We start from the raw sequence: 16,295 nt of genomic DNA, 5'->3' as shown, positions 1-16,295 counted from the left end.
ACACCTTCAAGAGTAAATTGGATGCTTATCTTGCTGGGATCCTATGACCCCAGCTGACTTCTTGCCCATTGGGCAGGGGCTGGACTCTATGATCTCCTGAGGTCCCTTCCCGCCCTAATGTCTATGAAATCTATGCTGTGCACTGGCAGGTGAGGTCCCTGCTGCAGCATGGGCATAGAGTATGGCTCCAGTCTAGCCCCAAAGCAGTAGCACAGGGCCAGCACTGCTGCCATGGGACCAGCACGGAGCAAAGGTAAAGAGGAATGCAGCAGTGGGGGAAGGAGAGAAGTGGTGCAGGCCCCAGCCTAGGCCAACCAAGAATTGAAGCCAGAATTGTAGCAGCTGCCTGGCCCTCCCACTGCTTATTGGGCTGAATTGTAAGATGAGGGGCTTTCCCCCCCATGCTAAATTGGGGGAAACCTTGTCTTCTAATTGAGTAAATACTAGGGCTGTGCAAAGCTTCAATCACTGACTTGGGGGAGATTTGGCTCAATTTAGAGGCTGAATCTCTGAATTCAAACCAAATCAGGAGACCCATTAACCTCTCCGAATCAAATCAGAAGCCTCTGAATAGATTCGGAGAGATTCAACAATTCGGCCATTGACACAGCATTATATGCTTTTTTTTACATATCTCAAGGTACCAGGTCTGGCTTGTGAATACTGAGGGAGGGGGGCAGATGGAGCGTCCCATGGGAGCGTGGTGGGTTCTCCCATGCACTCAGTGGCAGACTTGGAAGTGGACCAGAAGTACTTCCAGTCCACTTCCGGGTCTGCTGTGAAGCACACAGGGGACCACCCTGCCCCCAGCTCAGTGACTGGTGCCTCCTGGGTCTCTGGGGGCTTCCGGGTCCACTGTCAAGTACGCAGGGGACCCCCCCCACACACTCCTATGGGACACACCATCTGCCCCACCCTCTCAGCATTCACGAGCTGCGCCTGGTACCTCGAGGTATGTAGAAAAATGATTTAAAGCTGTGTCTATGGCTGAATCAATGATTCTCTGAATCAGAATTGCATCTTCAGATTCAGATTTGGCCAGACAGAATCAAGACAGTGATCCAAATCAGCGAATCAAATCACTGTCTCCTGAATCAGGCTGAATCTGAATCCAAATTGAATACTGCCCACCTCTCACACCCCTAATAAATACACTATAATTGCTTTACAATATAAGAATTAAAGATCCTGGATCTGATTTACATTACAGCTCCTGCCTTCTACTCTGGCGACATAAAAAGGGCCTTAAATAAATGAGACTCAGGCCCTGTAATATTTTTAATTGCTATATATTAAATCAATAATGTTCTCTGTGACCCAATAATTTTAGTTTGCAGAATACCTGATATATACTTGCAGGCTTTATTGCTTTAAAATAATATAAAGCTTGGTCAGCAGTATTTTTTCTTCTGATCCCTAAAGTTTAAATTAATATTTTTCCCTGGAGCACAAGCCAATTATTATGCCTTTTTGGTTCAACTGGTAGGTGCATATGACTCTTTAATTAATGAAGCATAGTTAACTTCTTACTGTACAGTCCATAAACCTGGATTTAATATAATCCCCTTAGTGTCTTCCTAAGTAATACTAGTTAATTTTAGAATGTATTGAATTGGCTATTTGTTATCAAGCTGTCTATGGCTAATTAGATATTTCATTGCAGATGTGAAGGAGCAAATTATAAAGGATCTTGAAGTTATTTTTTAGCTAGTAAATGAAGATTTTCTGTTTCAGGCCAAAGGAACAATATGAAATGTTCTTCTTACAGGACAAATATTAAGGAGATTTAGGCATTTACCTCATAGGAATCAATGGAAAAAAATATCAGACAACTAGGGAACCTACAGCAGACTCCTGATGAAACATCATTTTAACACACTACACGAGGGCACAAGAATAACGTTGGAAGTGTTGAAGCAGAAAGCATAACTCTCTCGTCCATTTGGCTTTGTATGTCTGCCTAGTATATTTTCTGGATACAGGTTGTAGCCATGGTGGTCTACAGGCAAAAGGAATCAGAACTCTTGCTGGAGGTGATATCTTTTATTAAACCAACTAGATATTTGCAAAAAAAATCTTTGTTTGCCAGCTTTCATGTACATGCGCCCTTCTTCAAGCATAGAAGAATGCAGAGATTGTAAAATTTCTCCCAGGTGGAAATGAAAATTCATATTTCACAGGCACTTCTCTCAGTGCTGCCGATGCTTCTCAGTGCCAGCCAATGCCAGTCTCAGGAGGGGCACCAGCTGGTGCTTCACTAAGCACTCCCACTCTCTAGCCAGTGAGGGCCCATCTCAAGGGGGGCATATGCCCCCCCATTCATCCCCTACCCTTTGCCTATGCTTGCCAATGTAGCAAAATGCTCCCACTTTGCCCCACACTGCTCTGAAGATCTTTCTCCTGGAAGGGGCATGTTTCCCCTAGGAAAAATTGAAAGCTTGTACACTCATAGTTTCTACTGGGAGAACAGCAGTTCTTCTGGTAGACACCTAACTCCTGTACTTGGCCAATGAGATATATATACGTCTCACCACACACACACACACACACACACACACACACACACACACACACACACAGATACATGTGTATCATCTGTATCATGTGTATTCACCTTTTTTACATCAATATTCCACTAGTGCAATATTTGAAAGTTTGAAAAGATTTTTATAGCCAGTTATCTTTGTGCACCAATAAGTGAATATAACTCTATTTGTATGAATCTGCTATAGTTAAACACCATGGCCATGTGTTGACAAAATGAGAGGCATGTGCGCACAACACTTCAAAGTGGGCTAAATGCTTTTGCACCACTTTAATGGTGTCGGTGTTTGCACACCGCGGTTGGTGTATTGCTCATTAATTCCAGCTGCTGTAGGAAATTTGGCAATGTAATGCACCTTAAATGACTTGAGGAGTTTTAGTTTGCTGCCCCTACAGCTGTGGAGTGAAGCACCAGGCTCTGTGTAGCTCAGAGGCTCTGCAGGCAGCCTGGCAGTAGCCCAGGAAAGCAGGCTCCGCCCAAGAAAAGCAGTGAGCCTGATTTTTTTTTTAAATTTCCCTCTTCCCCCACCCCGCCAAGACTGCCTGCCTGAGCTGTGTGGGAGCCTGGTGCTTCCCTCTGTAGCTGCAGTGCCCCCTGGGACTGCCTGAGCCGGGTGTCTGTGGGCAGGGTCACCGTTGCCATGGAGAGAAGCACCAGCCTCCCCCTGCAGCCCAGAGACTGCTCCACCTGCTGGCAGCTCTCCTTCCCCTCCCCGCAAGAGAGGAAGGTAAGTCAGTGGGGTGTGTGCATGACATGGGGGTTTAATCAGCCCTAAATTGAAGTGGTGTTTTTAAAAACCCACTGCTTCAATTTAGGGCCCCCCTTTTGTCTACACACGCCCAATGAAACAGAGTAAACTTGTGAAACTAAATCCATAGAAAATTACAATATTATTAATGAAGTGCTCAATGACAAGCTGCTCAGACTACAGCATAACTTAAAATACATAAGCAACAAGCAAAAATTGACAACACAAAAACAAAAGAAAATAGGCTGCTACTCCTCTCCCCACATCCTCCCCCTGAATAACCTACAGAATGGCAGCACTAAGTGGAAGATATACATAGGAGCTGGCTGAGTTTCCATCAGGCAACACTGGTTGTTATCTTCATTGGGCTTTTCTTAATGGTAGCTGCGTTAAGTGGGGAAACATGTTCCTTTCCCTCCAGCAATAACATAAAGGACTTGGCTATAAATATAAACTAACTTCAAGACAGAGACTTTGTTGGTGCTTCATGCAGTGGAGCTTAATGCAGATTCTCAACCAGGTTGCCATGAGATCCTTTTAATGGTGCTGCAGGGTACCACACACTATTAGGTATGCAAGCACTCACTCATGATTCAGAAGAGAAACCCAGAAATTTCAAATAGGAATCCACAGAGTCACAAACATTCTAACCTTTTTGAGTTATTTGCAGGAGAAGACTTGCTCTGTTATTTTTCTGTAATCAGAATATGAACAAAAGCTAAGAGCTGTCACTTTCTGAGTCTAAAAAGATTGAGAACTGGCTTAATGGAATCAAAATCTATGGCAACAACCTCTAAATTCCATATGGCATTAAGTTAGCATATTGCCATGAAATACCCCATCGCCATGCAAATGTGCCAAAAACATTGCTGAAATATACTTATCATTCTAAAATTCAACACTTACTTAGCCTTTAACGTAACCATTTTGACATTAATGCACTTACTTATTAATTTTTACCTGTGCTGTCCAGCTTTTAATTCTTACCAGCTTATCTAGCTTGTCATGGGACCTCCTTCTCCACAAGTGTGTCCATGCTTCTAACAAGTGGCTGCTGCAGTGCATGTGTTATATAGACTTGCATTTATGTCTAGATGTGTAAATTGAATATGTATAAATATATGTCCTATATATGCATACACATACATACAGGGCACATCTACACATGAATTTGGTCTGGGATCAGTTTATTCATGACCAAAATACTTGAGAGTAAACACTCCTGGGCAAGCATCTATACATGTAGGGAAGCAAGAGCAGATTGGCAGCAAATTGCTCCTGCTTCCTGGGATCTTGCATTGGGCCACTGCCAGCACCAGGCTCCCCTTCAGTGCTAGCCCAGGGGCTGGCAGGAGTACCAGGCCAGGAAATATTTGTCTCCTGGTTGAGGTGGGACATTACATCCTCCTCCCAGGGCCTGTCTGTTGCCAGGTGCAGACAATGTTCCTTTGCCCCAGCAGCAGGGAGCTCCTGGCTCTGGCTCCCTGGTCAGGGGCAGGGGACTTGGAAAGAGCTGCAGGGGAGGGGCAGGTCCTAGCCCCTTGCCCCGATCCACTGGTGGGGCATCTAGCAGCTAGTTTATGGATGGTTGTCCCACTGGCAGATTGGGGCAGGGGCTGGGACCTACCTCACCCCAGCAGTTCTTTCCAAGCCCTGTGCCTCTATCTCCCAATCAGAGCATAGGGCTGGAACCTGCCTCTGACCAGGATAGTTCCCAGCCCCTGCCTCACAGTTATGGAATGGAGCCTGTTCCCTGCTTTATAACATTAAATTTTGCTGAGGATCTATTTTTCTTCATAATACCTTATTTACTCAAATATAAGATGGCCCACCAATCATTAGATTCTATATATGGAAAAATTATGCATTTGTTATTAATTTCTAGGTACAGAATCTAATTATTGGAGGTTTGCCTTGAGTTTGTCCTTCTCCCACTGCGACAGCAGAGAAAACAAATGTGGGCAAGCCTCCTTGCCCTCTTCCCCCTGCAGCCCCTTCCCACTCTTGTTACTGCCAGACCCTGCTGTCCCCAAGCACATGGAAGTAAGAGGCCACTGACTTTGAAATAAACTTACCTGTAGTAATTTGTATGTAAATAAATTAGGTCATCTAGAATTGATGCATTTTACCTTTTTTAAAAACTATTGCAAGTTTTAGCACAGGTATTCCATAAGCACACTTTTAAGCTGCACTTTTCTACCTACAAACTATGTACAAACTAAGTATACATAGTACAAACTGCATGATATTAATCCAGAGCCAAAAGATTTATGAATTACCATATAACTCATTGGGCTGGGCAGAGTCAACAGCACTTCAAGGCCCTGTAGCTCAGCACTGCTTAGTATGTATGAATACTCCAGATACCCTCCACAAAGGATTTATGTGCCACTTAGCCTCCCACTCATGACTGGAACCAGGTGTTCTTATCATGAGTCCCGGGATCCTCAAAAAATTGATATGCAGATGAGTTACAGGGTAGTCTGGTCCAACTCTACCTTACAGACGTGGAGACCACATTAATTATATATCGCAGGTTGAGAGAGAGGGTGACAAAGGGGTTCTGGGTGAACTGTTTGGGGCCCTGTTTGATGATGTTTGTTGGACATTTAAGGCTTGTGAGGAATTATTTCCACTTACTGGAAATGTGAAAGAAAGGCATGGCTCAGCTGTGAGAGTTAAGAGGAAGTTGTAAGGTATTCAATGTAGTGGCTAACCATGACTTGAAAAAGAGTCGGCACTGAGGGGGGGCAGCACCTATTGAGCACTACCATATATCTTATTCAGATGGACTACGCTAACCTATTCTTCTGCTAACTTCCCATCAATACGTTTGCCCAATATGGGCTGATTTTTATAGTCATACTCAGTGCTGGCAGCATTTAATCAAATTCATAATTGGTTTCCTTTACTGAGCACATACTGCTTTTGGTAGCAATTTAATGATAGACAATGTCATTAATGAGATTTCTTTGGATGCAAATATAAGATGAGAGCGGCTTTTTCCCCCCAATCCTGATTGAGGGAAAAGACCTTGTCTTGTATTTGAGTAAATATGGTACGTGTGATATATGCTAGCAGTTTATTAATAAGCTTACTAGGATGTTATTCTTTAGATCATGAAGAATATCTTTTCCTTAATCAATTTTTTGCATAAGCTAGAATGATATCTGGTAGGAAAAGGAAATTCTGACAAGGGGTAGTTACTCTTTTTCTTTGAGTTAGAAAGGGAAGGGGACAGTATGGGGAGATTCTTGGGTCTCTCTTCCATTCTCATGGAAGTGTTCTCAAAAGTAGGTTCTGCGACACTTGGAACCAAATGTTACAAATTAACATATGGGCTAGGTATAGACATTACACATAAATCGGCTTACACAATCAGAAACTTGTTTAAACCTGTAATGAAACAGACACTTGGTGCACATAAACCAGCTTGAAAATGGCTGAAATCAGTTTGAGATAAACCTGGCTGAATGTAGTATCAGACTTAACTGAATTAGTTCAAACCAGTTTATGCAATGTCTGTTCCAGACCCCTTGCTGGTTTAAGATAAACCAGACACCCCAGCATCCCGACATGCTTCCTGGGCTGGGCAGGGCTCTGTGCGCCACAGCAGAACTGGCCCCCCTCCCCTCTGCTCCCTGGCTGGAGCTCCATCAGAGACTTGCAAGCACAGCAGGTTCTGCCTGGCTTCCCCCTGCCTTACCCACCCCCACTCCTTGCTGGACAAGTAGGGATCTCCCCTGCCCTCTCTCCTATCTCCCACAGCACAGATCCCAGCCCCATAGACCCTAGGCTTGTGGTATGCTAGCTAATGCTGAGAGGTGTTTCTGTATGTGAGTGTCTCCAATTTCACTGGGACAAGCAGACAGAACAGTGACCGCTTAGGGCTGTTAGGACAGGTCAGCTGTTTAAGAAGAATTTGAACTAATGGAGAGAGGTTATTGTTTGGTTGATGAGGTGATAAATATTAGGCCTGTGCAAAGTGGCAAGTATTTGCTTCAGATTTGAATTTGGCCAATTTGGAGGGACAGTGATCTGATTTGGAGATTCGAATCACTGTCCTGATTTGATTTGGCCAAATCAGATCTGAAGATTTGACACTGTTTTGGAGATTTAGCTATAGGCTAAACAGGCAACCGTCCTCACCATGCTGGACACCACTGCATCCTGCTGGTAAGTCTCTTGTGGTGGGCAGAGGAGAAAGGGAAGGGGTATGGGGGAGGGAGAAATTGGGGCTGAGACAAGCTGCCCAGCCAGGGAGGAAGAAGGGGGGTGGGTGGGGTGCAGGATGCAGGTGTGGCAGTGCTGGGAGCAGGGCCTATGCTCTGCTGCTTTTTGCCTAGCCTTGCAGGCTTGGGTCACTCTAGGCAGAAGGGGGCAAGAGGCAGCAGGGCATAGCTTCTGCTCCCAGTGCTGCCATGCCCACATCTCATGCCCCCTGCCCTGCCTGAACAAGCAGTGGTAGCACCTTCATCCTGCACCCCCCCACCCCCAGTTGGACAAGCAGCAGGCTTTACAGCGGGGGCAGGTACTGCCACTACTTGCCCAGCCAGGGCAGGGGGACAGGCAATGCTTCCATTTGCCTAGCCAGGGCAGAGAGCATGGGATATGAGTGCTGCCGCCACTTTCCCAGTCAGGGCATGGGGGGTACTGGATGCGGGCACAGTGGTGCTAAGAGTAGGGGTTATGCCCTGCTGCCACTTGCCCCCCTTCTGCCCAGAGCAAGCCATACCTGCATCACACCCCTCCACCCCTGGCTGGGTAAGCAGCATCAAGGCATAGCCCCTACTTTCAGCATTGCCACACCCACATCCCGTGTCCCCGCGCCCTGGTTGGGCAGCATGTCTCAGCCCCGGCCCCAGCCTCAATCCCTCCCTCCCTCACACCCTTTCCCATCTTCCCTCCTATAACAGATTTACCAGCTGAAGGCAGCTGTGTCTGGTCTGGTAAGGACTGCTGCCTGTTTGGTCTATGGCAAAATCTCCAAAGCGGCACCAAATCTTTTCTGAATTGATTTGGAGGCTTCCAATTCAATTCAGACCTTTTAAGTGGTCTCTCAGTTCAATCCAGATTCAGAGATTTGACCACTGAATCAGGCTGAGTCTCCTCTGAATCAAGTTGGCTATCAAAGCTTTGCACAGCCTTAATAAATACTGTCATCATCTCCCTGCTGGCTTACTTGTCTGTCAATTTGTTGCAGACAGTATAAAGAAGAAGGGAGGGAGATTGAAAAGCTCCGTATCATCAACAAATGCATGCATTGCACACACACCCTTGCCTCAGAGTGCTAACTTGGAGCTGGCATCTGGCAACACTCCTGCCCTTTGAGCAGCAAGCTGGGGAAAAGCTTGGGATGGTGCAGGCAGACCGCCCTGATCAGATAGTCCTGTTGGGGCCTGGCCCCCATCAGTTCAGCACTATAGAAGGGAAGGGAGGGCGGCTCTAGCACCCACCGGTTTCTAGCCTGAGCCACTGCAGGCATGTGCCTGAATTTCCTCAATTCAGAGAGAATGTCTGTTCAGTTACAAACCAGTTCAGCCTAGCCAGGTTAGACTAATCTGCAAAGATTAAATCAATTCAGGCTTAGGCTTTTTGAATGTCTGTCCCTAGCCATGGTTACTATAGGTGGGAGCATAGCTATTCTGTGAAAAGGCTATTTCCAAACTATTTACATAAGATGTTATAGTATGCTTTAAGGAAAAAGAGATTGATTTAGCTAACTGCAACAAATTTTTTGAAAGCAAAGGGGCATATGTTAATCTGTATACAAAATAACAGAAAGTCACATTTAAAATGAGTGTTTATAATGTTTTAAAGTTATCCCTTATGTAAAGTCGGTAAGACTTTTCTGAGTAGTAAAATACATTTTTTCCTCCCATTTACCCAAATAAGAATTTCATTTGAAAGTATCAAAGAAGATGTAGCAAAACCAAGGGATTTTGCTTCCAGAATATATTAATAATAAGATTACCAACATTGTAAGATTTTCATATTAACCGTTCATCATTTTGTGTCATCGGAAGTAAATCAAACTGGAATAGTATTGGGAAAGCAAAGCAGAGATTAAAAAGAACAGGAATTTGTTGTCTAGATATCACATAGAAGCTGTATTTTTAATAATCAGTGCACAAAACTAATATGTGCTGAAAAAGAAACAAAATGGGCTCTCCCTCCTGATTGTAGCATTATCTTCTACAGCATCTGCAGGAATTGCTGTGTCACAGAGGAAGGTGCGTCAGATCAGTGACCCCATTCAGCAGATTCTCATTCAGCTGCACAAAATTATCTTCATCACTCAGGTATGCACTGCTGCTTCTTCACAACACTCCATCTTTTTTAGTTGTTTGCTGTTGTCAGTATGGTGGTAATGTGGAGTGAACAGAACTTGATATTTTTACAGATGGTGTGGTGTTTAAAAGTGTTTAATTTAAATAAAAAATAACCTTGAATATTGGTATATAGAAGATGGTAATAATAGAGCTATATTAAAAAATACACGGGCTTACCTGAGAAAATGGATTATAGTTATTCCTTTTTATAATATTTTGTCATATCAGCAATATGAATATTGTATTTTAAATAACTTAATATAAAATACTGACTCAAAGAATTCATAAAGTGCAGTGTTCATATTACTTTCCTAAGGTTTCTGACAGAGTAGTGCAGTTCCTACTGCATTAGTTAGCTTAAATATATTGAAACTTAAATGTAATTTCTGTTCAGACTTAATGCTTATTAGAGAAGTAAAGAGTAAGTTAAATAGTAAAAGTTGTAATTTTAAAGTGATACTAAAGTAAAACTAGAACTAGTCTGAAACTTAAGAGTGTGCTCTCATTACTGCAATTGTAACAAATGGTTTTGCTCTCCAGGAAGATGGCTACCATACATTAGATATGCTTAAAATTTCTAATTTTAAATAAATGCCATATTACCCTCCAAAATTAACAGTTTATATTTGGCAAGAGGTGTTTATCACCACGGGAGCTAGCAGATTGCTGAGCCAATTTGATGCAATTTCCTTTTAAAGCTGAACAGCCAAACTGAATTTATGTATATCTGATGTAAAGGGACTTGTTAACTTATTTCACATCCTTGAAATCATTAGATCTGTCAATGGAGGAAAATGCTGGAGGAAAATTCTTGTGGCCAAAGAAGTATCTCATTTTTTTTTTATAAAATGAATTGATTTACTTTAATAACAGAGACCTTGCCAGAGTGCTCTGCCCTATAGCCAGGGTGCACCTCCGGAGGTGAAGAGTGTGTTTCAGTCTCTGTGCCTATGAAGATCCAGGCCTCTTGTTCTCAGATGGCCACATTAATTTGCGTCCATTGTGGTTACTGTAGGTCCTTGTTATACATGATAACTGAGAGTGAGCTGTACCCATCACACTCACTTCAGATAGTCCACAGGTGAACTTTGATGCCTTTCCATGTGGGCTGAATTCAAAATAGGGCCCTAGAGAAGAAAGGCTCCATACTTATAACTAGTCTCTGAGACTCCCAATATTTGTTTGTTTTCTTGCAAATAAGAGGTAGAGCAAACTTAAAACATGTTGCTGGTTTTTAAAATTCTCAATTGAAGACCTCAGCTGACAAACAGAAACTGAAGTTTACAAGGGAAAATATCTTACTGTTGGTTCTGGCCTGCCAGCAGCCTTTCCAATCTTGTTTCCATGGAAACAGGTCTCAGTCTGATCTGTGAAAAAAATAATGTAAGAGGAAGCTTTTTAAAAAGCATTATGTAAAACCCCAGCCTTATTTTCACTGATCTGACATCTGATTTCATGAAAATAGAAACTAGAATCAAATCCCAGCAGCTGAGACAACTTGTTATTTTTAAATGCAGCTGACTCATCCTTTACCCCCTGTATTTCAGAATGCCCCCAATACATCCAGGTAGCTGTGATTAGCTCATATCACATCATTTGCTTGTACTTACTTATAGGGTTAGGAGCATTCAGTGTCTGATTGCCTTACAACACAACAGGTGCAAGATATTTTCTAAGTGAAAAAAGAGCTACATGTGTCTCAACAGAAAGCTTGCATGCAACTGGTTCTACTGAAGCTCTTCATATTTGGGATCCAATTCTGATCTCAGTGGGAGCGTCTACATGAGATGTTTACTGCGCAGCTCACTAACTGGATCCACAGTAAACATCTCAGGGTCTACATGTGTGGCCCTATCAGGTCACAGTAAACTAATAAACTCCACCATAGGAGTTTACAAGTACTATCCTATGGTGGAGTTATTTAATGCACAGCAACGCACATATAGACACTGACAGGGCTGGCTGGGGCACGAGGGTGCTTCAGTGTGTGGCCTGCCTGAAGCAGGCTAACCCCCTGGGGCCCCTGCCAGCCAGTGCAACTCCAACCAAGCTCAGCATGCTGTGGTCCTGGGTACACATTCAAACATGGTGCTCAGGAGCAATAAACTGCAGCTGGAATTTATTGCTGCATGTTAATCGCACCTGTAGATGCACCCAGGTTCACTAAGATAAATCAGGAATAATGCCAGTAAAACCAGCTGAGGCTTTCTGGTTTACTGCAGTATAACAACAATGCGAGAGAGGAAAGAGACTTTTTACTAGCTTACGTGGCAGTGATGGAAATACTGGTCCACAATAGCCCAGCCTTTCTTGTATAGACAAAATGTTGTTTCTTCATATTAATCTATGAAGTATTGTAGGACATCCATCTATGACATTTCAGTCTGATTCAGTTCTGAAACAAGGAACCTGATTCCTATTCTTTTATATCAATGCATAGTGATTACAAAGTGTATGTAAAATGCTACCAAATCAGAGTTTTCCAAACACTGTCTACTGATGCATAAGATTATATAAGTAAAGGCAGTAGAAAATCAAACCCAAAGTGTAATATATGTTAAAGGAGGCTATAACACTGAAATTATGACAGATATGAATAAGAAGAACTGTCCTGACAGGAGGGCTTGCCAGCAATTGAGGCATAAAAGTGATTTAAAAACTCAAACAGAAAAAGATTTCATCCTTCATAAGGAAGAAAGTTCAGAAGTTCCTTCTTTTATACTTAATGGAATATATTTCTGCTCTTTTCCCCCTTTTACACCAAATAAAAACAGAAGAAATGCATTTGAAGCACAGGAACATCAAATATTTTTTTGTATGTATGCAAAGTAAAGTTTCCTAGGTGCTTTACAAACAAGTAAATTGGGTCATACAGCTTACAACAGAAAGGCTAGGTTATGGCATACTTGTTCATATGAAGTACATTTGGGCCTCAGAAAGGTACCAATTGAAGGCTTGTTTTCATTTTGCATTGGATCAGGCCTTCCATCCTCATATAATTTCATTGATTTCAATCAAGCAAATTCAGGATAACAAACCGAGCAAGTCCTCTTCCTCATCTGTTTTTCCTATGGTTTTTGCAACTGTTTAATCTCAATGAGGCCATCTCTATCTATGCTTTTTCCAGGGGAAGCAGCTACCCCATCACAGTGAACTGAAATCCATATTCCCACACTAATAGGACTGGTCAACAGAAGAGTAGATATCAATATGCCATCACTTTACATTCTGTACTTTTTTCTTTCTATTAAACATAATAGCCCTTCAACATCAATATAATCACCATTTTGAATAATGCCACTGTGGAAAATGAGATCTGTATAAGAATTAAAGCTGAGCTGTGGTAACAGCTGTTTCACTATCTCTTTCAGCTTCCTCCGGCTTTGCACTGCAATTTGAAAAGAAGAGTCATTGAAAGATTCAAGAAATCCCTCTTCAGCCAACAGAGCAATCCTTGCAACTTGAAATCAGAAATTAAAAAGGTAAAGTATTCTAAGATTGACTGCTCATCATGGGCTTCATCTTTTTCTGTATTTGCATTATGCCACTGATGGGGAGGAGAAGCTATCCAAAGGTTAATAAGTTTTCAATTGTGTGTATTTTTCCTGTTCATCTTATGTTTCATTGAAGAAAATAAGCATCAGATTCTGTAAACCTATATTAAAAATCATGAGCATATTCATAATTTTTAAAATGATTTATGTTTTATCATTGTTCTTTAATTTGTCTACTTAAGCTGTTTTTATTTAGCACTAGGAACTTTGAACACGAGTTTCTAGTTCTTTGGAGAATATTTAGAAACATTCTGCAGCCTCGCTTTATTTATAAAATTCAAAGGTTTATTAGATATACAGTTGATGCAGTTTGGTTTTAAGTTTTGCCTTTGATCATTGGTACATACATTGTAAATGGGAAAAGCCAGCCAGCTGTTAATCAACAAAACATAAAATTTACCTCATCAGAGATCAGAGAACTTCTGTTTCTTTTCATGGACCAGATCAGAATAGAAATAGGCAGGGATTTAAAAACAAAACAGCATGAGATCAAAACAGCAACACAGAAGTTTTCAGAAATTTCTTTAATAATATTTTATAATATAGCATGATAATACTAATATAATTTATACAAATATGACATGGACTCTCTTTTTTCTTTCAGTTCTAAGCATAATTCTTAAAGGAAAAATTATGCTTATTCATTTTTCTAATACAAATACTTGCCTAGGTCACTATTCTCAGAAATGTGCTTCTATTAATGTAAATATGCATATGATTTTATTCACATACTTACCAAGAACTGTTTCAAAACACAGTATGGGATTGTTTGTTTGTTTGTTTTTATCATTTAACCTTTTCTTATTTGGTCCTAAGATCAAATTGTTACTCTAGTTGTTTAATGCAAAAAGTTAGCTTTTCTTTCTTTTTAAAAGGAAGTAGTGATATGTGAGCTCCAGTTAAATTATTTTTAGCCTGCCAACATTTTTGGTGTTTTGGAATAACTTCTTCCTATCCAAAGCATGAATCTATAAAAAGCATTGAAGCTGCCCAATGCTCTTCAAAACTAGATTGCCCTGACTCATTGTTGACTAATCTGTCAGTAATACGTCAGTGTCATCACTTTAAAACTACTGTAGGTTTGCAAGCACCTTAAGATCCATACAGTCCAGCACACAATTTTTCAAGTGTTATCTGGGACATGTTCCATTAAGGAATATGCTTTACCTGGTGAGCTTGTAGTTCCATACCCTGGAGTCTTCAGAACATTTTTCTTCAAAGTCTCATAAGAGGACTGGCCTCTTCAGAGCAACTCAAAAATAGCATTTGCACAGGTTCTGTGGGATGCTACAAAGATACAACAGTTTGTCCTACAGGCAATGGAACTTTTCAGCTAATAACACTGTAGTCATTAGCTCTACTTATAGTTTCATAGTAGTTAGGGGTCATAAGGGACCTAAATAGATCATCTAGTCTGACCCCCTACCACTGGCCGGAGCACATGCTGGGATCACATGACCCCAGATAGGTGTTTATCCAACCTCTTTTTGAATTTACGAGTAATGTAGAACACAAAAAAGGTAAATGTAAAAAAGCTATAGTGTTCAGATTGAAGTTATTGCTGCATTCAGCAAAATGTCTTCAAACAATGCACAAATACAGACTGGGTAATGACTGGCTAGGTTGCAGTATTGCAGAGAAGTACCTGGAGATGATAGTAGACCATAAGCTGAATATGAGCCAACAGTGTGCTTTAATTGTAAAAGAAAGCCAACAGTGTGCTGGATTATATTAATGAGTGTCACTAGCAAATCAAGGAAAGTGACTCTTCTACTCTACTCAGCACTGGTAACCCCTCCCCTGAGCACTGTGTCCATTTTTGGCCTTCACACCTCAAGAAGCATGTGCACAGATTGGAAAGAGTCAAGCAGAGAGCAACAAAAATAATTAGAGGCTTGGGAAGCAAGACCTATGAGGAAAGGCTGAAAGAGATAGGGTTATTTAGTGTGGAGAAGAGAAGAGTGAGGAGATTTGACAACAGTCTTCAGATACCTGAAAGGTGATTTTAGAGGATGGTGGTGGGTTTAAACTGAAGCAGAAAAAAATTAGTTTGCAGATTAGGAAGAATATTCTGACTATGAGACTGTCAAGCATTGGAACAGACTAGCTATGGAAGTTATGGAACCTCCATCCCTGGAAATTTTAAAGAGCAGGTTAGACAGACACTTGGCTGGGATGCTTTAGTCGGGGACAATTTTTCTTTGAGTAGGGGACTAGACTAGATGCCCTTGTGAGGATTCTTCCACACCAATAACCTCCTAGACTAGGGACAGATATTCAAAAAGCCTGAGCCTGAATTGATTCAATCTTTGCAGGTTAGTTTAACCTGGCTATGTTAAATCACTTTGTAATTGCTCAGACATCCTTTCTGGACTGAAAAAATTCTGGCACATGCCTGCAGTGGCTCAGGCTAGAAGCCAGGGAGGCGCTAGAGCAGCCCTCCCATCCCTTCCACAGGGCTATGCCAAGAGGGGCATGGCCATGCCTCAGCAGGATGCTCTGATTAAGGAGGGGTTCTGACCCTTGCTTGATAACAGAGCATTTATCAGCTCCACTATCAGCATTTAACACCCCATCAGAAAACAAAGCCTCTTAGTTCAAGCTCTTCTTAAACAGCTTTTTTCAAAGGAAGGAATGCAGGGACATTACCAGTTGACCTGCATGACCAGTTGATTAACTCCAAAAAGCCCTAAGCGGACACTGTCCTATCTGCCTTACACAGCGTTAGCTAGCATACCACATACTGGCTACAATCTATGCTATGGGAGAGAAGAGGAAGGGATCTCTGCTTAAGCAGCAAGTGGTAGCGGGGGCGCATGGGAAGCTAGGCACACCCTGCTGTGCTTACAAGTCTCTGCTGGAGCTGCAGCCAGGGAGCAGAGGGGAGGAGCCAGCCCTGCTGTGGAGCAGAAAGCCTTGCCCAGCCCAGACAGCATGCCGGGATGCTGGGGGACTCTGATTTAATTTAAACCAGCAAGGGGTTTAGGACAGATAATGCATAAACTGGTTTGACCCAAATCAGTTAAGTCTGATACTACATTCAACCAGGTTTATCTTAAACTGGTTTCAGCCATTTTCAAACTGGTTTATGTGCACTGAATATCTGTTCTGTTACA

The 16,295-nt window shown here is 42.1% G+C and overlaps 1 protein-coding gene across 1 annotated transcript in view; it reads left to right on the top strand.

Annotated features, from left to right (window-relative positions):
• The window catches only part of NEK10 (NIMA related kinase 10), a 196,387-nt gene that overhangs the window by 158,341 nt on the left and 21,751 nt on the right, over positions 1-16,295 (top strand). Inside the window, exons 32-33 of the mRNA XM_019536158.1 lie at positions 9,495-9,595; positions 12,997-13,107. Of these exons, the coding sequence (XP_019391703.1) occupies positions 9,495-9,595; positions 12,997-13,107 (212 nt within the window). The remainder of the gene's footprint in view (positions 1-9,494; positions 9,596-12,996; positions 13,108-16,295) is intronic.

The sequence above is a fragment of the Crocodylus porosus genome, unplaced genomic scaffold, assembly GCF_001723895.1.
Source record: "Crocodylus porosus isolate Cpor-Errol unplaced genomic scaffold, CroPor_comp1, whole genome shotgun sequence".
Taxonomy (NCBI): Eukaryota; Metazoa; Chordata; order Crocodylia; family Crocodylidae; genus Crocodylus; species Crocodylus porosus.
This window is presented reverse-complemented; position numbering and strand designations above follow the sequence as displayed.